This window comes from Siniperca chuatsi, linkage group LG15, assembly GCF_020085105.1.
Source record: "Siniperca chuatsi isolate FFG_IHB_CAS linkage group LG15, ASM2008510v1, whole genome shotgun sequence".
In the NCBI taxonomy this organism is placed as follows: Eukaryota; Metazoa; Chordata; class Actinopteri; order Centrarchiformes; family Sinipercidae; genus Siniperca; species Siniperca chuatsi.
The window spans coordinates 11,423,535-11,449,093 of record NC_058056.1 but is presented as its reverse complement, the minus strand read 5'-3'; the positions used below and the strand labels follow the sequence as shown (position 1 = coordinate 11,449,093).

Genomic DNA, 25,559 nt, shown 5'->3' with positions numbered 1-25,559 from the left:
CATTTTCTCATCATATTTAATATATTTAAACAGTCATATTGTATAAATGCGTGCATACACAGATAAAATGGAAAAACAATTGTGAAAATGAGACAGTGGAGGTGTACAGCCAGGCAGTGTACCGTACCTAGAGCCAGCTTAGCCATCTGCAAGTTACTGATCCATGACTGTTTGATGGCTGGGCTGAGAGTATTGAACACTGCACTGAAGTAAGTGGGTTTACCCGACCTGCAATAGAGAGGACAAAACAAAAACACTAATGATTAGAAAGTTAAAAGAAGATTCCAAACTTTTATACTGTTATATCTATATCACAAATAAATGATCAACGCATTTCAGGAGATATTTGGCGACAAACTGTTTGAATTGACTTTATTTGGTGCCTCTGCATTTTGTCAATGTCCTCTTAAATTTACTTTACATGTTTTAATTTATTTAAAGTTCAATGTGATAACTCATCACAGCAGCAACACCCTGGACAGGAGGTCAGTACTTTTGACGGCATTGACAACACTGTTTTGAACATTTCTGTTCATTACAAATAAAACAATTCCCCAGTATCTGTTTGGGGCTACAATTTCATGCCAGTGTACTGATTAAAATCAAAATAGCATTTTGAAGTTAAGAAAAGTTGATAGTTAATATCTTCTGATAGAAAAGTCATCACATAGAGCTTTAAAAAAGTACTACAGAAGTGTTTGTGAACCAAACATCAGAGATGCTCTAATAAGACTGTACTGAATGAATAATGTACTGTGAGGTGTGTCAACCATAAGGCCTGAATTTGCTTTAACATTTCTCTAAGCAGTAATGTTATGTTTGAATAGTCTTGCATACATACCAATCCACTGATTAGCATCTTTTACAGTAAAATACCCAATAGCTCTGTCTGGGTAGAATCCGAGCTGAGGGGGCACTTCAGTTTGCCTATCCATTGCTGACTGACTAGACATACTGACAGAAATGCAAGGAAGTCAATGTCAATTATCGCTTCTGTAGCCATAATGTGTGTGTATTTGTTGTGTGTGTGTGTGTGTGTGTGTGTGTGGTAGGGTTCTGTATGAAATGCATCACTCCTGTCAGTGGCTGGCAGAAGTGTTTTGTTTTGTGTGTTTTGCAATTGAGGGATCAGGGGAGGAATGAGAGAGGCACAGCTGTGTTTCCAAACATACCCGTGGATAATCTCACCAGCTAAGTGCAGCAAAGATGAGGGATGGAGTGAGGAAGTGAGAGAGAGTGAGAGAGAGAGACAGAGAGAGCAAGAAAGAGAGAGGCAAAAGACAGTTATGGTTCCAGAGAGAATGTGAAAAAGCCAAAACAAGGTGCACCCTTGGGGGACCACGTGCAGACTATAGTGTGTGTATAAATGTGTGACATGAGCATTTGTGTTCAGCAACAGCTGCAGCACTGGGTAGCCTTTGGATGCAAACACTGATGCACATTTCCCCCCCTGAGATTCATGCCTCAGATTAGAGCTGGTGGAGAAACTTGTTTATCCAAATATCCAAATGTGCTCTAATACTCTCTCCTAAAGCTATAAGCATACAGTGCAGCTGGGAGGACACAAGGAGAAAGTAGGGTAAAAGGGATAAAGACAAACCCAGGATAAACAAGACAAGGGTGCGTGACAAGGACTGAAACTGGAGACTATTAAAATGTTGTATGTGCTGTCTGTATGAAGGACCTCTTAAAGCTAAAGAGGTGTGAATAAATGTGTGTAAAACACAAACTTGTCTTGTTTGCCAGGCAGCTGGAGTTGGATCCTGCACCGGTCAGCTGCCCTGATCTCCTCCTCCTTTTTCAGTATCAGCCTCTGGAGACCTGATACCCAATCATGGGCCACTGTGGGGTTTACATTCTGTACACAAGGATATTGGAGGGATAGAAAGAAAGAAAAAAGAGAGAAAGAGGAAGAGAGTCACGAAATGAAGAGAAAAAATATTTGAGAGGGGGAGAAAGAGAGGTTTGGGGATGGGCACAACAATGGGAGAAGGAAGGAAATAAATGTACTTCAGAGCAATTTAACATCAATAAACCACATTTATTTAGAGACATTAGCATAATTTAATTAAAAAAAATAAGACCATTCCCAAGAGGATCTGCTGCTACTGTCATTCACACTGAGTGACACAAAGATAGAAAAACACTGTAATGCAATCCAGTACAACAGTCTAGTAACATATGCTACCTTTGAGAAATGTATAATTTGTCATTTTTGTTGAGCTTTTGATTTCTGAGGCTGCAGTTTGTGGTGTTTTTGTATTAGACTGCATTATATTGGACTGTATGTGGATTCTAGTTTCTTTGCTCCTCCATATATGTAAATACAATGCAAGCAGTAAAATGCTTTTTGAATAATCAGCCACAAAACGTGAACAATCACAACAACTACAGTAGTAGTCTCTAACCAAACTGAACATCTTAATTACATTACATTGTACAAGATACAAGATAGATTTTTTTGATAATTTTACTACACAGGGTTGTATAATGAGATTTTGTTTTGTAGCTCCCTTTATGCTACTCAAAAATCATATACAGTAGATTAGTAAATAAATAATAAGTCATACAAATATAAGTAGAAATAGAAATTATTGTAAATTGTACTGGTATATATGTTTTTCTTACATACTCACAAACAGTACAAGACAGTATAAAGATTCTCTTTGCAAGACAAAGCAAACAGAAATTTGTCCTTAAAGTGTCATTACAAATTTGACAAGGATATCCTGACCTTTTAATACATGGTTCCAAAATGTATGAAGAACCTTTCAGTATACATCTATTATTAGAATACTGTCAGTATCATTTAGGTTATGAAATTTAGTGTTGAGGAAAATGCTTGGCAGTGTACAGCTCACACATCTCGGTCCTGCTTCTTTCTTTTTTTCCCCCCATCAATCTCTCCATCCCTCCCTCCATCTCTGGGACACATGTCTCTCTGAGAGCTTCTCTGTTACTCTGCCTCCCACTCTGCTTCTGACAGACTTACCAGCACAGCACAAACACAGCCTCACACACTCATGCTGTGCTCTGCAAACTAAACCTCCATCCCAATAGCACACACAGGCTTATGTGTGTGGCCACATGATATGACAGGCTTGAATGGTGTAAATCAAGACTTAAGAGACTCTTAGTCTCCAAGAGACAAATTGCCCACGCTGGCACATTCCATAACTTAAACATTATATGCCTACATAACAGCCCAGCCCTTATGGACATCTGAGGGGAAACACGATGTGATTTTAAAAGTCCTGAGGTACATTGGAGAAACATTTGTCTATGTCAACTTTTGTCAAGCTTCCAAGAATATTAATAGACAGCCTAACTCTTCCAAGATCTCATATTTGTCAAAATAACATAAAAACAAGTTAGATTTATGACTTGAATTAATTCTTTGCCTTCATGATTTTTTATATTGATTCCCTTTCAGACACAATTAACTGATGCCTATCTGGATAAATATGATGACAATTTATTTTCATACGCACTTTAATCAAACTTTCCCCAAGGGACAATGAAGGCTAGAAATGTATTAAGTCCAACTGATGGGACTTTAACTCAGTGCTTGTGTTTAGTGCAGTCATACAGTACCTGGTAGTTGCCTTTGAGGCTGCCGATCATGCTGGAGATCTGGTTGACCAGGCTCAGGTCATGGATTAGGTTCTGCAGATCTTGGTACAACTGACCGGGGCCCATGTACAGCTTGTCTACACAGAAACACAGAAAAGTTAAATCTTCACACAACTTTTACAGCCCAAATAACTTGCAATGGATGTGAAGCTATGTTGGCAAAAAAAAAAAAAAATTAATAGTTTTTGTTAAAAAGCATTTATTGACTCATATCAAACAGGTGAGTTGTAGCCATATTTTCAACTCATAGACAGCAGTGACTTCAATTCTTTATAAAAAAAACAGTGTCCTCATGTGAGGCTATAATTAAAAAAAGCATACGAAACTGACAGGTAGCAAGGAAATTGAGCTGAGACCTAAAAACCTGGTGTCTCCAGCAGTTCCCATATATAAAGTTGGACACACCAGCAGCAATGAGTGAGGCCAGTCTGGTGAGAGAAGCAGTTAAAATTGGACTCACAAATAGAAAGATCAATAAAGGTCAATCAGTCAGTTTCCCACAGGGAGCGGTGACAGCTCTGCAAGCTTGGCAGTGATTCTCACCAGTGTGCTCGCTTGTTCACAAGAACACTGTGATCTAATGTTAGCTTTCAGAGGCCACTCAAATATTGTGTTTTTGTTTTTGCATGTCAGCATATATCATCCTTTCTGTTCTTTACTTGTGTACCTATTCTATGTGTGCTGCAATAGGTATGCTGATAGGTATTTGCCTCTCATCATTTTTGCACAAAATATAAAACCTAATGATCCAATGGGATATGATGAGAGCGGTTGCTGCGTTGTTGTTCTGTATCAAAAGGAAATAACGGCTTGCTTTGTGTGTACACACACTGCTGCACAGAACACAACCACATAGCTCATCAAAGGACTGGCAGGTCTCACTCACTCACTCATTCACTCACAAAATCATAAAGATAATCATGAAGAACAGCTTGTACAGAGCAGAAGAAGAATGCCTGTCAGTTGGCCAAAATTGTCAACAGTTATCGACATTGTCGTTTCGGTCATTTGATCAAATGGCTCAGTTAACAAGTACAGGACTCTTTCAAATTAAATCCTAACTGCAAATATTTTAATGCACACTACATTAGCTGTTAAGAGCGTAAAACAAAGAGGTAAGCTGCATCAGAGTCTTTGGCACCAAAATGACTTGAGTTCCGTTTGCTTCTGCCATTCTACTTTCTCTTCTCCATTTTCTTCCTTCTCCTCCTCCTCGTCTTCCTCTACAATAGTCACAGAGTCTGCCTGGTGTTCCAACTCCATGGCAACCCACTCCAGTCCTCTCTTGAAGGTCTCGCTGACTGGGCATTCGGGGGGAAATGTTACCCTTGTTTGAGTATCGCCAAAGTTTGCATTTGTAGGTGGTCTCGGGGAGAATTACTCTAAAAAGTCTCCCTTTGAGTTTGTACACAAGACGCTGCTCACAGACTGAGAAATTCTTTCTTGTCGTTACACATCGCTGAGCACCCCTACACACAAAAGCACACAGAGAACACAGCAGGCCTACCGTCGTGTATTTGGGTTTTGGATTTCATTGATGTTTTCATGGTCAGCGACCTCCTATTGTATTTCATTCATGACAGTGGATCAAATCATAGCCACCCTACAATGCATCTATAGGTAATGTTTATTTACTTAAATAAGATCAAATGAGAAATTAATTGTTGGAGTGTGTTGTGTACTTTTGTTACCATGTTTTTGTTCATGTCAACTTTCTGCCTTCTCTAATGGTGCTGTGTGCAATTTTCATGGCTCATCTGTTTCAGCAAAGGCTGAGACACAGGGGGTTGAAATCAGGTCAGGGCAGAAATGCTGAATAAATCTCTCATGTTTGCTCTATGGTGTGTCATGTTAGGAGCAAGTGCAACTACAACAGTTAATTTATAGCCAGTATCATATGATAGAGTTCAAAGTTGGCATTGTTTAATAACAGAAAGGTAAATGAACTACATGTTTTGCAATACCCCTGTTCGTGATTTTAATTTAAAGTGGTCATATTATGCTCATTTTCAGGTTCATTATTTTATTTTGGGGTTGTACCAAAATAGGTTTACTTGGTTTAATTTTCAAAAAACACCATATTTTTCTCACACTGCACATTGCTGCAGCACCTCTTTTCACCCTGTGTCTTGAACGCTCTGTTTTAGCTACTGAGTCAGGCATCTCACTTCTATTCAATCTTTGTTGGGAGTTGCGCATGCGCAGTACCTAGGTCTCTGCAACAACTTTATGCCCATTGACTGCCTGGAGGGTATGCTATTTTAATGTCATATTTAGGTGTACTTGTGGAAACTGCTCAAATTGTGCATTATGACGCATGTTACATAGTGACGTAGGTTACGTTACAGAAGTAAAGGCTGGACTACAATTGAGCCGTTTTTAGGCAGTTCAGGAGCAGTGTTTTCTGTGGGAGAGGGTAACTCTCTTTGGGGTGGAATTTGGGCTTTTTCACTTTGCAAACCTATTACATGCACAAAAAAGATTTATAACACAATAAAGGAAAGGGAAAAAGCCAAAAAGCATAATATGACCGCTTTAAATCAAACAGGCATGTAGTTTGAATTTAAAATCTTTTTTCCACTGTCTGTTAATAACAAGCCCTGTGCTCTGTGTATGATGGGGGTCTGCGCTAGGCTGAAAGTAAAAGTAGGCTGAAATGTCATCATATTTTTACACCATCTTCTGCTGTATATTATCTGTATTTATAGTACAAATAATAAGACACAAGTAAGAATAGAATTCTACCATCACTGAAGTGACCATTCCCACAGAAGAAACGGGCACTGTGTCACCCATTTCAACCTGGGTCCAGCTTCTTGAATGGCTCTTTGTGAGAGTGCCAAATGCCAAGAGTTTCCTAACAAAACAGGCCTGGGAGCATCATGGGAATCACGTCATCCCAGCAATTACACACTTCCTAAAAACAAACAGTATATCTACAAATTACCTACTGACTGCAAGCAGCAGGAAAAAGTAACTTGAAATGGCCAGTCTGCATGGTGGTCTGATTGCTATGCAGTGTATAGAGGAGATAAACTAAGCAGAGAGACACACAAAGAGGTGACATCATATGCTGGAGAGTGTTTTCATTGTCTTCTAGTAGGCTGGTCACCGAGCTGCTTTTGGCTGAACACAGTGGACTGAGAAACAATTGTTTCCACTTGTTAAAAGTTCCTGGACAATGCACACATTTGTATGCACACACACACATTCCCAAAGACACACACAGAGCTGAAGTTGGTTAGGGAATAACTAAATCAGAGCGAGGCAACCGAGGTCAGAAAGTTGTTGTTGACTAATACAGTAATTCAGTCCTGTCATGGGAATTAACAGTTCACAGACACTTTTTAAAGCACTGTGGTCCAATTACATAATCTCAAAATCATCTTCCACAACATCTAATTCAATGAACTGTTATTTGTAAGAACAAAACAATACATTGAGACCCATATGACCTTCCTCAGGCCTTTAAGCAGAATGCGCATACACTTGTATCATCACATTGGGTTAAGATGAGGCTGTGAACCTGTCTGTCTGTTGCAGCCCTTGGAAAACCCTACAGTCAGACCAGATGCTACTCAGGTCTGTCTGTGCCATCTGTTACACACACTCATGCAATTGCTGCCTTTGCTGGACTTTTCACATAGCTCAGCGAAGTATCAGAGGGAGACGGGTGGCCTGGCAGGAGATGGGTGTAACGCAGAGCGGTTAAGGTAAAGGGAAAAGGGTATAAAAAGGCAGATAAAAAAAGAGGGAAAATATTATAAGGCAGTGGAAGAGGGGAAAAGTGTGGAAACTCACCTTTTTAGATTTCTAGCATAAGAAGATGAGGTGGTGTGGCAGGAGGGTGTATGTGTGTGTATACACTCTACTTCACATGCTGTCATCTGCATAACAACCTTGCACAGTACGGGGACTAATACAATTACAGTTGTTATTGTTATACCCTGTGCACAAAGGTTGAAATGTATCCTGGCTATTACTGAACAGTAATCTTATTGTAATCAAATATGGCAGGTAGATGGCATGCTACAACACATACGAAACATCACAGGATTTTTCAAATGATATAAATGTGACACTGTGACACCTGGCTACAAAAGACTGAACATTATGTAACTGTATTACAGACGTTAGATTAGAGGCAGAGGGAGAGACTGAGGGTGAGAGAGAGAGTAAGCTATAGAGTGCAGTGTGTATTTCAGTAGTAGTGATTCCAGCCCACTGCCACTGGCAAATGAAGAGAATTGGACCTCAGCTTGAATACATACAGCATTTGACAGACCAGGGATAATACAGTATCAAAGCACTCACCAGCCCAGCAATGTGCACTACCATTAACTCGGCACAAACACATACACACAAAAAGAAGAGCCTAGAATAAAAACTGCATTGCTGTGACCACAAAATCATACACTCTCGTTACGCCTCTTGTCTGTCTGATTTGGGGCTTTTAAAGTGGCTGAGCAGCTGTCTGTGACAAGGGAGAACCCAGTGGAAAGACTGAAATCACTGGACTCGGCTCGCCAGCAGACCAGAGGATTGCAGAAGGGAAAAAATACACACTTGGTGGCTGGATGGTCTGTGCAGGATTGACACCATTTTAGAAATGTCTGTAAATGTCCAGCAAGAAACAACTATCTATACATTCTATGTATTTATAATGTAGGAAACAACTAGTTCTGTTTATTAAGTCTATAATACAATTTGTTCAATCAAATCACTCCAATTACTACAGTTTTTGCAATGCTGCATGTAATATTGCTAATTATAGCTCTGTGGGGAGAGTCATACTTTAAAAGCCCTTGACAACCTCCAGGTTATATAGAGTCCAGGACAAGCATAGAGATATTTACCTTTAATCACCACTGAGAACTTCATCAACCAGTCATCAAGCAGTATCAGTTAACTGACCAGCAGTTATTGGCTCCTATCCCAGAGTCTCAAATCCCCACAGCCTATACAGGGATCAGTCCTCAACTACTTGGATCTCTCTAACTACTCAGCTAATTGTACCTTTTCTACCTGACCTTTTGTCCCCAGTTTACAGAGAGAGAAACAGCTTCACAGACAGAAAGGCAGACAGCTGATTCAAAATAACAGAATGTGACCCTGTTGTTCATACTTGGCTTAGCGTTGATGACCACCTTCTCCCCAGAATGGGGTGTTGGGTAGTGGCTGTTGTCGGCCATGTCCTCGCTGGATCCAAACTCTAGCACTTCCACAAAGCTCAAAGGCACGCTCCACTTTAGAAGGAATTTCTGGTCAAGAGGGGCATTGCCACTTCCACTCCCACTGCCATCCTGACAGCTGGACAGAGCGGAAAGAGATGAGGGTTATGAGACAATGTGGTTCTAGTTCATGTTGTTAACACTTTGTTTGTGGAGAACAAATGTATCTTTTGCGCTGTGTAAAGGAAGGAAGGAAGGAAATGTGAAAATGAAAATGAGAAAAGGTGAAGGTGAAGGTAGGAAAAGAGAAAAATGAACATCAGTGTCAGTGGAGGATGCCTATGGATGCCATGTTGGAAAGATAAGAGGTCACCCATCTAGAAAACCACATTTTTGTCAGTGCAAGAGGCAGTATGTGGTGACCAACATGTTACAATTACAGGATAGAAGCTGAAAAGCCCAGGAACGGGGCTCTCCATCACTCTTGGCTAAATAGAAAGCCACAGTGGGTAGACTCAGTGTGGTCAAAAGTCACTCCGAGGACACCAGTTACATACAATGCTTTACATCTTTCTCTACACTTGAGTTTCGTTTCGGTTTAGTTCAAATTAAGACACATTTTTACTGGTGGGAAATCCTAGTTGCATTTAACATTACCTTACAGTAGGCAAAGTGAACAATACAAACAAGACCACGACAGAAATATACACACAACAATTTGTTTCTAAAATTGTAAAAATGGTAAAGAAATTACAGGATGTTGCCCAAGGACAGGAGAAGGTGCAAATTAAAGAAGAGATTAAGAAAAGGTCTGGTTTGCGGTCACTCTTACCGGATATTGGGCGTGGCACACATGAGAACATCATTGAGCAGGAAGAGGCGTCGCTCCTTGGTTTTGATGATTTCACCACGCTCATTGTAGACTGTCTCCACCATGTCGTCCGAGCGGATCAGGTAGCGGCTGCCATTACTCAGAAGCTAAGGGATAGGGATGACAAGTCAGAGTGATACTATGCAAACATACAGTAGGAGTTTGGCTATCTGATTAAATTGATATTTTAAGTACTTAGCTAACAACACCAAGCTCAGAGAAGGAATGTAGACCATACAGAGACCAAGAGTACTCACATTCCACGAGGCTTCACTGGTTTATACAAGAAAACAATCGTGATGCATTTCAGCCTATACAGACGATGATGAAATCTGAAGTGAATAGTACCATATCTTTCTTTATCTCTGGGTTTCAAGTTATCACAAAATTATGTCCGGGAACCTTTGTCACGTGTCATCTTGCTCTTCTTTCTTCCATGTTCCCTGTCACTCTCTACTGTGAAACTATCCACTTTGGGTAACAGCATATAATATATGGCTATCAACAGTGACAGAGCAATTAAAGGCTATGAGGAACAAAACTCCTCTGCCCAATTGTAGGGTATCCTATAAACACGTTTCTACACAGATGCCAGAGTGGGTGGCTGCAGATACACAAATAATTACACCGTGGGGAAAGCTGGTGTTTGTGCACATGCGCTAAAAATATGCTATTCAGGCAAGAGAATACTTGAGAAAATGTCAAACTCAAGTGCCTGACGGCCGCCCACACTGGGACAGAGAGAAATACCACAGCATATGCTAAAAGAATCAAACATCAGCCAACATTTGCACACTGACTGAGCAATGAGTACATCATCAACTCTAACCACTTTCTCAATCAGCATATAAAAAAAGCACATGTATCAAGAATACAGACTCCACCAAACAATGGCTACAGCATCATACTGTACGAATCAAACTACTAACATGCGTGCCAGGGCAAACACACTGAGCAGTGGGCAGACCTTGTTGAGGTAGCGTTCGTTCATGGCCTTTGCAATGTGACGGATCTCGCAGCGCTGGTCAGCTTCCCTCTTCTTTTCGTTGAGCTTCTCTGCCAGTGTCTCCAGTTCGGTCAGGGCCATCTGCAGGGGCAGACGGTCTGCATTACCCACTGGTGTGTTCTTCAGCATGTCCTGATGAGAATGCACAGAGAAGTCATTAGTTGATTATCCACACTGAGGATCAATCTCCCAGTGCTTTTTAACAGTTTCATTAATGGGATAAAAAAAAACAACAACCCTGCTCCTGTACAACTCTCCCTAAATCTGCACAAACATGTCCAGCGCCATTTGAAATCATGCTCTCTCCTACTCATCCATTTTTCTATATTCAAATAGCAAACATCTTCATGACTGATGAAGATTTAATAACATAATAAATGCAGATTACAATTCCTGGTATCATGAACACTCAAGGTATTTTGATTGGTATTTGTATTCATTAAACTGCTGTTATACATGTTTATACTCCCATATTTTGTCTGAGGATTTCTGCAAGAGACACAGGAAAAGTAAATATGCCAGGGTAGGATTAAAAGAGATCTGAGGAAACCATTTCCCCTCAGAGCATTTCCATCATGTCCCCTTGAGGTAAGCGCTTTGAAAAACAAAGTGCCTTGATTTATGCGTATGGTACTCCCTCTGCTGGTGAATGTATATACCACGCTCTCTTTTGTCTATTGCGGTTCACTGTAAAGGAGCTAAAAATAATCTTTCATTATACCTGAAGGAGCAGAATGAACTGTGGGAATCTCTGGATAGGTTTCATCATCAAGCCATACAAAGTCATTCGGTCACTGCTGGTCTCCTGACGATGCTGTGGGTGAGCAGATGGGTTACTGCAGTATAGTGGGGAGTGAGGAGTAGGACTAAAGTGCATGCTGGTGGGGTACAGAGTTGTATTTACCAGGCAAATTCATGTACTACATAAAATTATTCTACCTGTCTTGTATTTAACGTGATTAGCTGTCTTTACTGTCAACAGGCATCTGAACACCAGCAAGAATTTCACTTCACAAAGGTTAAAATAATTAACTGTAAGTCCTTTCTATTGAAATGCACAAGAATAACAACGATGAAAATGACAAATATGTGCATGTTTATCCAGAAAAACAAAACATTAAATGCCTTTGCAAGAACAATATTCATGACACAATTTCCACACTGCACTGTAGTTCCAGTATTAGTTTAACCCTTTGCATTTCTGCATTTCTCTCAAACCTTGAGGAATTCCAAGAAGCCAGGTTTGGAGGCGCACGTCTTCCTTACCACTGCCATTGCAGTGCTGAAGTTGTTCACATACTCACTGTAGGCATCCAGCACCATGGACTTTGAGAACTGTTGAGAAACACAGATGTTTAAATGCATTAACCACTTGCAGGAACATATTGCATCACATGATTTGTAACAGTTTTGGACGACATGGACAAATTATTTCATTCTGCTGATAGTGGCGTCAGATCAGAAAATTCTTATGTGTTGTTCTGAAGGGCAGAGACAGGCAAAGTATTTTGTTGTTTAATTCAGATGACTTTCTGAAAATACCATTGCTGCAGTATCATTATAGTTACATTTCCTTACACAAAAAGTGAGTTGATTTCAAATTTGAGTTTTTTTAAATCACCTTCATCGTGAACATTTGGTCATTCTTCATATAGTGCCTTTCATTTGGTAGACATAGACAAAAGGTCAAAACCTCCACATGTTTTGATCTTTTTTCATTTGCTATGTTTTGCATCCAGTAACTTCTTGTCTTGTGGCAGTGTGGAATAACTCAATAAATCAACAACTTTATGGTAAATGTCAGTTTGTCTTTACTAACACATCATGCAATTTGACAGGCAGGCCTACCTAGCAACTGATGAAATGTTTTTTTTCCACAGCCAAAAAAAGAATGTTCTAAAAAGATTCTTTCTTCAAACACAAACAACAAAGGTATCTCAATTAGCATTATTAGCATAGCTGGTAAATATTTATGGATCAACACAGATAAAAATAATGGCTTTCTCAAACTTTATTTATATTGCTCAGTAAAGAAAAATCTTCAAAACAAAATGCAGATTAATGTAATTTTGTTCACCAAGGCCTGACTTTTAGATTTTGTTATATGTCTGTAAAAAGCCAAATGGCCTTGCCCCTCTTATGATCTCCCAAATATTTGCTGAATATGATCCAGCTGAGCCTCTTAGGACATCTGAAATCATCTGATAGTTGTTCTTTTTAATAGCCATAATATAACTCTACCATCAGTTGGGTCAGATTACAACTTTTTCAGTTTTAAATGTCTTACTCCATAAATGACTTAACAAGCATTCTTAATTTCTCCTAAATTCTCAATAAAAACAAGCAATCATATGTTTACATTTTCATTTTGGCATTTTTATTGAACACAGTTTACATGTTGCTTAACAAAGAAAAGAGCAAGGTCACATCAAGCCCAGATCAGTATGTTACAGGGCTGTCATACAGACATAGAAAACCATTCATACTCACACTCATACCTAAGGACAATTTAAGGTCGCAAATAAACCCTACTGCAGATCTTTGGATTGTGATAGGAAACCGTAGCACCCAGAGAAAATCCATGATGGCACAGGGAGAACATGCAAACTCCTCACAGAAAAAGGCCCAGAACCCCTTCTTGCTGTGAAGCACTGTGCTTCCCAAACTGATTCATTCTCTACCATAGAGAATGACTTATCTATAAGTCTGGGTCTAACTATACTCTCATTTTTGTTCTAATTGTTTTCATTCTTATTGTAAATGTGGATTAGTTCTTTCGACATTTAAAGATGGAAACCACTCTCGTCTTCACTCGACAGAAGAATTTGCAGGTTCTCTGAAACAGATTCTTCTTTTTCTTTTTCTTGACATCATCCACATCAACAAGTCTAATGGCAGCTGGAGCTCTGTCATTTGAAGAAATGGAGGCTGCAGCTCCATAAGTTGAGCCAGCAGCAGCTAAAGCTCTGTCATCATAAGTGTTAAAGGCAATTGGCACACAAACAGTGTCTATACTGTCATCACTGGAAGTGGCAGCAGGCCCTGACTCTACTTTAGTGAGAGTATCAGTGTCTCTGACTCCATCCTGAAAGTCAGTGGCTGCTGAAGGTCCTGTTAAATTTCCATGGCTGGAAATCTCAGAGTTTGAATGTCCATCACTAGAACTCTCAGGGAGTGAATCTTCTTCACTGAAACCAGCAATGGATGATGCACTCTGTAAGCCAGTGGGGGATGAAATTTCATCAAAATTAAAACATGGCTGGCTTGGCTCTATATTGTCTTCGTCACTGGAACTTAGAATAAATGAGCTTCCACCATAAGAGTCACTGGTGGCTGGCTCTATATCATCTTCGTCAGTGAAACTTGAGATGTAAAAGCCTCCATCACAGGAGTCACTGGTAGTTGGCTCTATATTGTCTTCGTCACTGGAACTTAGAATAAATGAGCTTCCACCATAAGAGTCACTGGTGGCTGGCTCTATATCAGCTTTGTCAGTGAAACTTGGCATGTAAAAGCCTCCATCACAGGAGTCACTGATGGCTGGCTCTGTGTCGTCACTGGAGCTTCCACCATAAGAGTCACTGGTAGCTGGATCTATATCATCTTCATCACTGGAAGTGTCAATGTCTGCATCGTTACCACTGGAACTCTCAGTGTCTGAATCTCTAGAACTCTCAGTTATTGAATCCTTTTCATAGAAAGAGGCTGTAGATGGCACTCTCTTTAAGTCAGTCTTGACAGCTCTGTTTGAAAAATCAAAATAATATTCTATAGGGTCTGACTCTTCATAACTGGATCTACCTAGATCAGCTGAGTCAGAAGCCTGGTCATCTCTGAGCTCCATGTCATTGTCACTGTTGGTGAGAGAATCATCTGATTCGTCCAAATTATCCAAGGGGGAAACAGTCATGAACTGAAGAGCATCATCTGCATACGGGCTGGTGTCCATTTCATCTACCAGGTGAACCATTGTTACAAAACTGTGTTTTAGGGCTTCCTTGGGTTTGATTCTCCTTCCAGCATCCAGATGTAGACACCACTTTAAGAGGCTTAAAAATGCCATCCTATCTTCATACTCAAGAGCGTCCCTTTTCGCTGGGTATCTTTGTACTGCATCCTCCAAATTCCTGGCCAAGTCGAAAAACCTCCTCGAAACTTGGGGTGTGACATCAGTTGCCTCCTTGTACTCCTCTGGTGACTTTAGTCTCCACCCTGGACTGCTGGAGCCCTCCTCCCTGCTGAAATACTGCCAGGTGTTTATTCCAGCACTCAGCAGGTGGTCTTCTGGCTGACCCAGCAGGTGCAGCATAGCTTTCATTGTATGATATGCACAGTTTCCAGGGAAGAGGTTAGTGCCAAAGTATAAGAATGCCATGACGCATCCCACTCCCCACATATCAACAGCTTCTGACAAGGGGAGGCCCAAGGTCACCTCTGGAGCCCTGTATGCATTAGCCTGTATGGTCATCCCAACCTGCATTTTGCTCACTGGAAGGGCCAGACCGAAGTCGATTAGCTTCACCTTAAAGGGCTGATGCTTGTGATTGACAAGCATTATGTTGTCAGGTTTCAAGTCGGTGTGCAGGATGCCGATACCCTTCAGGGCTTCAAATGCTATGAGTAGCTGATGGGTCACAGGGCGAATTTCATTAAGACTCAGTGGCGTCCACATCCTCTCCTTTATCAGATCCCAAAGGCTCCTGTCCAACATCTCGAAGGCCAGGCAAGAGAGGTTGTGGAACCTGAAATTGTCCATGAATCTTACTATGTTCTTTTTCTCTGGGTCGAGAGCCCTGACTGCTTCTAGCATTTCCACTTCCCTTTGAATGACGTGATCTTCACTCTTTTTGTGGATCTTTACTGCCACCATCTTGGCCGTTGTTAAATTGACACACTTGGCTACTTTGCCAAAACATCCCTCTCCATTAAAGTCCAATACCAGGTAGCGAGTGGAGTTGCTGAAGAGTATATCACGCTTCTGTACCTGAAATGGTACAGGTACTGTCTCCTTGCTCTCTTCATTTGCATCTGAGGTCGAAGTTGAAGTTGAGGAAGACATTTTTGTAGTCAAATGTTTCCAAATACAGTATAGTTGTACACTTGTCTTTTTACTCTGAAGGTAACCAGAAGGTAAATGACCAGATTCAGATGTAGGTCTTGAGACATGTATGGTATGTGGAGTTCTAACGGTTCAAGTTCTCTCTCATTATGACATTGTTCAGTTCTGGGAGATGTAAGCCAAAATATTCAAAATTCTATAATTCCATTCTTTTTTTTTTCACTCTCCTTCTAAAAAATGTTTATATTCGAAAGACAAAATGATGAGATATATATATATATATATATATATATATATATATATATATATGGGGGACAATCAGTGGGCTCTTCCCCCTTGGGACTCCCTAAAAACTTGGTATTTCACCCAGGGGATGTTCCTTATGTCCTGCATCACAGAGTGTTGTGTGCCTGATGCATGTTCTCATTGGCTCGGATTGGGTCATTTGGATAAGCTAGCAAAACTGTAACCTAAAAAGTTGTTTATTAACCTAATCTTTGCCTTAACCCCAAGATTAAAACTACTAGAAAAAGGTGAAATATTTGAGTGTTTCTAAAGGATTGCATTGTGCCAAGAAAGAACGATTTTGAGTTTAAAAAAACAAAACAATCAAGCAAATAAATTAATAAAATAATAATTATAATTACAATAATGAAAAACGACTTTAAATATATAGTCATGTTTAAACCGTAAACAATATTTAAATTATTTAATTTTATTCTATATATATATATACACTAAGGAATAGGGAATATTCTGTTCCCAAAATGTTGCTCTTAGTGTGCAAGTCCTGTTGTTTTATATTGGGATGAGAATTGTGAGGTGAGAGAGGGCACTGAGCAGACTTCAAATGGGTCTCATATGGGTCTCACTGCTCCTCTGATGTCATGCCAGGGGTCGGAGTTTGTACAAAAACAAGGAAATGAAGTGATGAGCAGGACTGTGGGAGATGAGATCCTTGCCTATGAGTTGCTAAGCAGCCAATGACAAGAGGAGGGTGGAGTACATACTATAATGTGAACAGAGTGCAGCTTTCTGTAGCATGACAGCAACTGTCTTTGACATGAAGTAAGATGGTAAGAAAGGGAGAAGTCTGGCTGTGCTGCTTGCAATGATCACAAATGCTTCTTGTAAAAAGGCTTTAAAATTACAGCCCCAGCTTACCGATGCCACAAAGACATCCCCAATCATCTCCAGGCTGTCCCACTCAGCAACACGGCTCGCCAGGGCGATTTGGAACAGGAAGTGGCACTGCAGGATCTCACGCACCCGATAGAAGGTCATCTTCAGTTTCCTGTCACTCAGCAGCCTCGGCTCAAGCTGCGACAGGGGCTTCTCATATTGCTGATAAAGCAGACAATGTGAACTGTAATAACAAACACTTCAAAGTGGATTTGGCAATCGCTGCAGCTGTACTTGCATACCTCTAATATCCTCTTCAGTGCATCAAGATAGTTTTTCTCACTCTCCAATATAGATCCCAATATACATCTTCTCAACAGCTGTAGAGGAAAAATACCCAACCATTGATCTTCAGGCATTTGGCATGGGTTTTTTAAAAACAGCAAATTCACACAGTAAAGAGTTACATAAATTGGGATGAAAGTCGAAGGGCATGTTTATTACCTGTTGCTGTGAAAGACCCTCTGGTGCTGGACACAGCACTGGCTCAACATTGAAACAGTCCACCTCAATGAAGAGTTCAGACTCCTCATCCTCAAAACAGGCCGACTTCCTCTCTAAGAGATTAAGAAGAGAGAGCAAGTAAACCACCGTGAAAAAAAAAAAAAAAAAAAAAAAAGAACAAGCAGAAAGAAAAATGCTGTCCTGGCCAAACTACAGTATGTTGCCCTTTTCAAAAATACTGAAACCTTCATATTAACACAGATTTAACATAAACAGAAGAGCTAAGGAGGGAATGTGAATAGCTAAAGGGATTGCTGTTTATGAGGGCAAACTATCTTTTAAGGATTACATACCATGACAGAATGACTTGGTTTTGATGAAAGAGCGTCCCTTCTTCACTGCAGCTTTGGTTTTCTCAAGCCCATCTTTGGTCCCTTCCTTAGCTGCCTTCACCAGCTTTTGCATCTTTGATGAGACAAAATACACTATTATCTGTACCGCAAAAGCAACACAATGTAATTTTTTCACAGTCAAGAATTTCAATCCAAGGTGAAGTTTAGTTTACTTTGTCTAAACCTATGGTTAAAAAGCTACTGAACTGAGCTATGCAAGACAGGAGCAGTGTTAGAGTAGGGATGAAGCTAAACGGCAGATCATATAATACAGGATAACAGGAGCGCAAAGTTGACCAGAGACACAGACACAGTAACTGGGACATCAGCTACAAGTAACATGTCTGCTTACATACATAATGACTGATTTACATTATAAGAGATTTACTGTAAATGCTACTAATATTTTCTGTTACAATATGCTACAGTTTTCAGCTACTTTGAAACATCTTAAATCAATGGCTACTATCTTTCAAATATAAAACTCAATTGCTGGTGTCTCAGTTTACTATAGAATTGAACAACTCAAGAATATATCCTAGGCTTCACAGCCTCTAATGCATAAACATATAACGAGACAGGTCAGTGCAGCAGACAGGGAGGCAAATGAACTGTATGCAAACCCATCACCAGTACCACCACAACCACAAGTCATTCACATCAGAGCAGGATGAGGGTACTGAGTCAGTGAAAGACGCCCAGAGTGGTTAGCTAGACTGAGAGTAAAGAGTTGGGACTACTTTGTCTAGCACAGACAGGTGAGGTGAGCCTCAGGTAGTTTACCTTCTGCTCGTGTTTCTGTTTTAGCTGCTGCAGCTCTACCGTTCCCACTGTATTTGCCATTAGATCTTTCATCTTTTTCTCATAGTGTTCTTTCAAGCGTGTCAGATCTTGAGAGAGCTAAACAAAAGCAAAGCAGGCGTTACTGGTTATGGTTTTGGAATGAACTTGCAACTTAGAGCCACAGATAACTCACTTTAATCTTGATACGTGTGTTGCTAGACTGCTGACTCTTTCAAAAATGCCCTTTTGCTTAACCCATTTAAACTGTGCATCAGGGGAAGACATTAACTTTTCCAGAGGGCATGCCTTCCCCTGATCTGGTGTTCATGGGCATTTTTTTCCTTTTCTGGGGCCAGTGAAATATGGCAATGCACTTGCACAACATACTGGAAAATTAATACTTAAGTTGTATCACTAAGATCTGATTCGATGGAAATATAATATTATACCAGTGCCAGTTTCTGACAACTGTCTCTAACCACAATATTGACTGTTTTGTTTTAATTTTTTCGAATTTTTTCCTTCATTTTGACAATTTCGAAAATAGTTGCATTCATGTGTAAATAAATATTTATCAACTCAAGATGTAAAATGTACAAAACACAGTATACAATAGAAATAAAATAGCTTCCCAATTACTGGGGGCAGTTTTCACCCACTTATTTCTAAGGCAATTGGCATTTGATGGAATTTCTAAAGTTTTTTGTTTGTCTGAAGCAATCATTAATTTCTCACCATGCTACACTGAAAACTAAGTGAAGTTAAATTCTCAAAACCACAAGCCAAAACATTACAGAGTGCAGCAAGCTGACTGAAAGCCAGAATGATCTCTTTCAGGTCTGCAGAAGCAAAAGGACTGTTGATTCCACATCAAATGCACAAATGGACTGTACATTATTGAAATCTCTCTCCATAAATAATTTGACCACAGGTTTAGAATGAGCACAATAAAAGGATTTGTTTCAACCTAGAAATTGTAACTACAACTTCATAAAATAAATATATGACCTCTGGTATCAAGCTCTATATCAAAGTGGATATGTGGAGGGTTGAAGAGACAACACAAGCCCTCTTATCAAATTCAACAATTACACAAATAAAATAAAATAAATAATTAAATAAAATAGATCCCTGCTTAATCCACTGCTGCCACCCGCCCACCTACAGATGTACAGTATATTGACACTAGAGTTGTTTGTTTGCTGTAATGCTGACGGAGAAATGGGAGGGTGATTGTTATACACACATGGGTTTTCCTCTGGGGTGGCTTTCCTCTCATGAAGGCATGGGGCAGGCCGTTCTCAGGGCGACCTTCCCCGTCACTGGCCTCGTCATAGCTTTCAAACTCGCTAGAGCTCCAGCCATTGTCGAGGGAGCTGTTGCAGCCACCCTCCTCGCCAAGCTCCACGTCATCATAGATCATCTCATCTGGATCTGTATGAAAAAACAGGACAGATATAGAAAATGTTATCAGAAATACTTTAGTTTGTTTCTGTGAAGCGAAAGTGAGCAGTGCTGACAGGCTTAAAGGGACAGTTCACCCCAAAAATTAAAAATACATATTTTTCCTCTTACCTGTAGTGCTATTTATCCATCTAGATTGTTTTGGTGTGAGTTGCAGAGTTTTGGAGATGTCTGCCTTTTTTTAATATAATACTATATGGCACTCGGCAACAGCAATCAGAAATCATGACCCGGTTACTCAAGATAATCCACAGACCTTGCTGTGAGCAGTTTCATGTAGGAACTATCGGTAGAAAGAAAAATGCAGAAATCTTTACAGCCAATTTCTCCAAAACTCGGCAACTCACACCAAAACAATCTAGATGAATAAATAGCACTACAGGTAAGAGGAAAAATATGTATTTTTCATTTTTGGGGTAAACTGTCCCTTTAAGGCTACAGAGAGGAACTAAAATACAGAATTTGTGAAATGAAGGAATGAAAAATAAGCTTCACAAGCCTGTGTTGGAGTCAGAGTTCTCTCTGGGCACATCATCGTAAATCACCTCATCTGGATCTGAAGAATAGAAGAAACGTTCACAATAACTAATGCATGATTTCTTCCATCACATAGCTGGGGTTGTTCACACAATAAAGACGATGTAATGTAAGGGGGATCTAAAAGAAAAGCACACACAAGGGCCTGCTTCCTCAAAAGAACAGGGAAGGAAGTGTCTGGGAATTCAGTTGTGTCAAAAGAAAAAAAAAAAAAAGCTAACAGCACCCCAAAGGCATGCAGTGTGTGTACAGAGGCAAGTACAGAGAACTGAAACAATAGCAGTATTATTTCCATGGAACTTATACATGCATCTCTAGATGTACATTTATTGTGGATATCATTCCTTACTTTCCATCCATGCAGTGTTGGCAGGATCTGACGCCCATTTAGCCAAAGCATCCTCTTCTCTAATAGGTGGATACTCTTCACTGAAAACACTTGAGAAAACATCCAAACAAACAAAATTATAACTCTACAAACAAATATGTATTTTGATAGTCAGTATAATGTCAGAAAACCGAGAAATAATTCTATATTTTTCTCTATTAATGCAGTGTTTTTAGTCTATGCATTACCACTGACATGAAGGTAGCAGTCATCTATAATATATTGACAAGGGCCAGTAACTATAACTGTAGCTGTAAGTGGGGAGTCTACTTTGCATACTTCACTTAAGATATAGCACTAAATGTACAAAAAAAATTGGTATAGACATTCTCTAGCTGTGTAGTATGCCACACACCTGTCAACAGAGGTGTTGCCAGTCCCAACCATAGTGACTGAAGGAGGAAAGAGAGCAAACGTTACACAAAGAAACTCCACAACACTATACATTTTCTTTCCTGAAGCCCTGTATTTAGGTCCCACAGTTCTCATGATCCAAGCACAAAAGCTGTAATGTAAATTTGAGCATGGCATACTATTGTAGAGTATTGTTAAGAGCATGGAGGGAACTCTACAATAGCAAATTATTATATATTTTGAAAGTATTTTTTTTAGAATAAAATATAAATCAGCACACTGCATGTCAAGCAATTCCAAGATTTAGAAACTGTGGTTGTAACTTTTTTCATTTGCCACCAGGTGTCGCTGATGATTCCATATCTCCTAGATTACCAATGATTTAGACATGATGATATTTTTGAGTAAATGTGCTTCCATGAATTTCACTTGACACATCTAACTTAATCAAAATTCCACGATAAGATAAACCTTTTGCTTTCCTTGGAACACGTTGTGGCAAAAGTGATAACTGCAGCAAAATGTCCTTGCTATGTATATCATGGGCAAAAGAACTCTCAGATGAAAACAACACTGCAAAAGTGTCAGGAATTTTCTACATCATCACACGCATCCATGACTTTCCAAACGCTTTTACTAAAACATCTGAGTATTTCAATCTGGTGTAACCTTGGTAAGATAATTACAGTGTAGTCAGACTCCTCAGCATGCCAGGCCACAGGCTTGGACTCAGCTACTGCTAGATTTTAGGGAAACCGGAAAATCATCACAGCCAACACAAATCTTTGGGGAGGGCTAAATTTAGTCCCTACTTCCTTGTGGCAAGGCTTTAGGAAAAACAAGAAAAGACGAAACGACAGAGGATAGAAGTAGCTGAGACAGCATTTACGTGTCATAGCCTACCTCGAGGTCTGAGTGCAGTGAAAAAGGAGAGGGAGAATTTTACTCAAAGTAAAGAATAAACAGCCTTGATATCTCGAGAATTTTCTGTTGTTGTGGATATTTGAAAACATCTGATCTACCTCATTATTATCATTATTATTTCATGAATCATTATTTAGAAACGTATTTTCAGAATTTCCCACTGCTGCAGGCTCTACTTTACCATCCTCATCCATGGAGAGGTGTCGAATGATGACGGGAGTGGTGTAAGTTGGTGTGATAAGCGGTACACCAGAGGGGGTTGCATAGCCACAGGGCACTGGCACTGAGTATCCTGAAGTGATGCCAACAAGGCTGGTGTGGATATCCTGGGATTCTCCCTCTCGTTCTTTGAGCTCCACTGGTGAAGAAGCGGAAGAGGAGGGTCCATGCTGCTGCTCAAGCTGCTCCAGTTGGAGAGGAGTGATGTCAATCACAGAGTAGGGGTTGACTTTGCCCTGGGAGGAAGTCCTGGGAGGGTGGGGGTCATCGACAGATGCATCCTGGCCTTGGTGAGGGAAAGAAGATACAATACATCACAAGATGCATTACAACAATGGAAAAATGCCATGTCAGGTACAATGATGAATTGAAACACATTACAAAATATATAATCAGCTTGCTTGTGATAACACAATAATTAATTTGATTATTAATATGCTTACTTGACAACAGAGATTGTGTGTAAAAAGAGTCATTTTGTGATAGACACCCCTATGTAATCATTTCCCTAAAGGGACAAGAACCACTTTCAATTTTTTTTTTTTATTCCATCCATTCAAGTTATAGTTTAGATCAATTACTCAGATCACACCGACTAAATCATTATGGACAGGGTTTGAACCTCGAACTTTAGCATCATCATTACTTCTCTGACCAACTGAGGTAAACAGCTCTGTAGTTCTACCAAAGCAACATTTTACAAGAAACAATGACTTGTAATGTATTTGTCATTTTATTATTATTTTATCAATTCAATTATTTGATTATACTGAGCACATATGCATTACTGTCATTTTCATGTACTTACATAGAACAATGAATGTCATTTGCAGTTGCAAACTGTCTGCCAACAAAACTGCAAGCAGTTCTTTGATATGCCTGATAGCCCTGTCAATTTTCATAGGTTAAACTTTATTTGTTCTGATTCTCCAGAGAATATTAATAATTCTAATATGTATAAAACTTTACTGATCAATTAAACATTAAACTTTTTAGACCGTTGTCCAAGATAAAGGCATTCGCACTGCGGCCATCGCTTGTATGGATCATGTATGAATGCTCTACCACACCTAGGTCTATCATGTAAGACAAACTGATCTGCACAGGTGGTCCACCTCAAAAAGCCCTTTTTTGAGTTGTAAAAAAAATGTCCCTTTCTATCTTTGTTATGACCGATTTCAGTGTTAGACTTTTAGTGACGACACTATTCCAAACTGAAGTCATTCTGAATAAGCATTTTCAAGCAACTTGGTTAAGGATACAGAGTTAGGTTAGGGTAAGAGGTGACATTTTGCAGTAGTGAGTAGTGCTAAAGGTGAGAATCAGGGAATATGTTATGAGTGTAGCCAATGGAGGGTTCTCATGATGACAGAAATACAAGGCATGCGCGTGTGTTCAAATCATGCATGCTTTATAAGTGAAAAAGTTGAAAAATGAGTGCAATGTTGACATCCCTTCACTACAGTACTACAGAATGAGAGAGTGAGTAAGTGAGAATAAGTAGAGCCTGGCCCTGCCTGCTGCTGCTGTCACAGCTTTCAGTGATAAAAGCCAGACAACCTCCAGCACCAGGCAGCCAGAGATACAAGGTGTCATGAGAGAGACAGACTGCCCCACTTTAATGCTTCGCTTTAGCCTGAGCTGAAGGGGCTGGATTAAAGCCAGATAACGTACACAAACATGACAAGAGAATGTGTTGAAATTTTGATTGCTGTCAGACATATTCAAAGTATTATTTGCGGTAAACTAATTTCCAAATACAGTTGTAGTGCAGGGGAGCTTCTGCCCCAAGGGAAGGCTAAAATGGGCTGAAACACTCTCAGCCCCCTAGAGCCAACATAAAATGTCAACACTTTTGGGTTGCAAACCTTCTCTTCCAGGATCTGTCTCTGAGTTATCATCAAGAGGAGGGGGTGGAGGCAGTGGTAAATCTGTCTCTTTGTCATCAGTCCCCTCAGCAGCAGATGTCACCTCTCCTTCTGCTGTTGCTCTACCTGCTGTGGAGGATCTGCTTGTGGCAACTGTTGTGTCTGCTGATGATGGCGCTATGTCGGATGTGGTGGAAGGTGCTGGGGGGTCCGGACTGGGGAGAGGGCCCTCAGGGTGACTAGCCAACATCTTGTCCTGGCCCTGATCCTTGCTACTGGGGGCGTGAGGAGCTGGAGTTGCAGGGGGTGGGCGGTCAGCCTCAGGGATGTCATCACCACTGTCATCAAAGTCGAAGGCTTCCCCCTCATCTTCATCTGCAAAGGGGACGTTCTCTGCCAACACTGGAAACAAAGATAGGGTTCAGAGAGATAGAGTGCAGGATTATATTACTGATCCAGAGAACATCAGATAAAAGAGTTGGGCAGTATGATGATATATACAATGAGAAGATAAAGATTTATCAACTTGTGAAGATTTTGTTATATCATTTCTACTGAGGTAGCTATCCCTTTAATATATCTGGTTATATTAGGACATTGGAAAGTATATGAAAGAGTGTAATTACAGCAGTACCTAAATGTAGCACTTGCTTTGTACTAAATGCCATTTAAGATGTCATTGGGCCAAAACTTTGTCCTTAAGGGTCACTCTCAGCAATGGGCAGTGGCTATGAGGCTATTAAATTTTGAATCCTTCAGTTACATTATATAAAGTCTTGTGAATAAGAACTATCACGCAAACTACACACAAAGCACTACTATATAATTTCTAAACTTCTGAAACGTTGTGACATGTTTGTCTACTGTATCAGTCAAGTAGGTTTACACTTTGTATCAAAAAAGAACATACAAATTAGCTTATACTAGTAAAATACATAACTTTGGGATGACAGGCACGGTCATCATACGACACTGTATGCTTTTGGGGATTTGGCTAAACATAAGTTAAATTTAGGTAGGCCTTTAGGTTAGAACATTAACAGATACACACTGTGGGTGGTAGTTTTAGACCATGGGCTGTTAAAGTTTAAAGACTGAACCACATACAGACTTATAATTAAGGGTGGGGTCTACTACAGCAGTATGTTGTATTACAGACATTTTTACATCAAGGATTTGCACCAAAACAGCACATCAGCTGCTCTACTTTATAGCAAAAAGAAACTAGGGCAGAGCTACAAGATATAGTTTGTGTTCAAAGGCG

General features: G+C 40.0%; 2 protein-coding genes across 4 annotated transcripts in view; both read right to left on the bottom strand.

The window, feature by feature from the left end:
- Positions 1-25,559, bottom strand: part of arhgef10 (Rho guanine nucleotide exchange factor (GEF) 10) — a 55,408-nt gene that overhangs the window by 19,005 nt on the left and 10,844 nt on the right. The window contains exons 3-21 of one of the 3 annotated variants that reach the window (XM_044165703.1): positions 24,296-24,697; positions 22,390-22,713; positions 21,286-21,322; positions 20,892-20,980; positions 20,505-20,561; positions 19,788-19,975; positions 18,542-18,658; positions 17,720-17,831; positions 17,367-17,479; positions 17,165-17,242; positions 16,905-17,084; positions 11,900-12,016; positions 11,403-11,495; positions 10,643-10,813; positions 9,637-9,782; positions 8,759-8,943; positions 3,595-3,710; positions 1,731-1,858; positions 128-228 (exon numbers count right to left, since the gene is read on the bottom strand). In XM_044165703.1, the coding sequence (XP_044021638.1) occupies positions 128-228; positions 1,731-1,858; positions 3,595-3,710; positions 8,759-8,943; positions 9,637-9,782; positions 10,643-10,813; positions 11,403-11,495; positions 11,900-12,016; positions 16,905-17,084; positions 17,165-17,242; positions 17,367-17,479; positions 17,720-17,831; positions 18,542-18,658; positions 19,788-19,975; positions 20,505-20,561; positions 20,892-20,980; positions 21,286-21,322; positions 22,390-22,713; positions 24,296-24,697 (2,754 nt within the window). The remainder of the gene's footprint in view (positions 1-127; positions 229-1,730; positions 1,859-3,594; positions 3,711-8,758; positions 8,944-9,636; positions 9,783-10,642; positions 10,814-11,402; positions 11,496-11,899; positions 12,017-16,904; positions 17,085-17,164; positions 17,243-17,366; positions 17,480-17,719; positions 17,832-18,541; positions 18,659-19,787; positions 19,976-20,504; positions 20,562-20,891; positions 20,981-21,285; positions 21,323-22,389; positions 22,714-24,295; positions 24,698-25,559) is intronic. The other 2 variants (XM_044165705.1, XM_044165704.1) reach the window with 2 other exon arrangements.
- Positions 12,818-15,991, bottom strand: LOC122861399 (homeodomain-interacting protein kinase 3-like). Its single transcript, XM_044165706.1, has one exon. It carries the CDS (start codon positions 15,738-15,740, stop codon positions 13,449-13,451), a length of 2,292 nt encoding a protein of 763 aa, XP_044021641.1. The 5' UTR covers positions 15,741-15,991; the 3' UTR covers positions 12,818-13,448.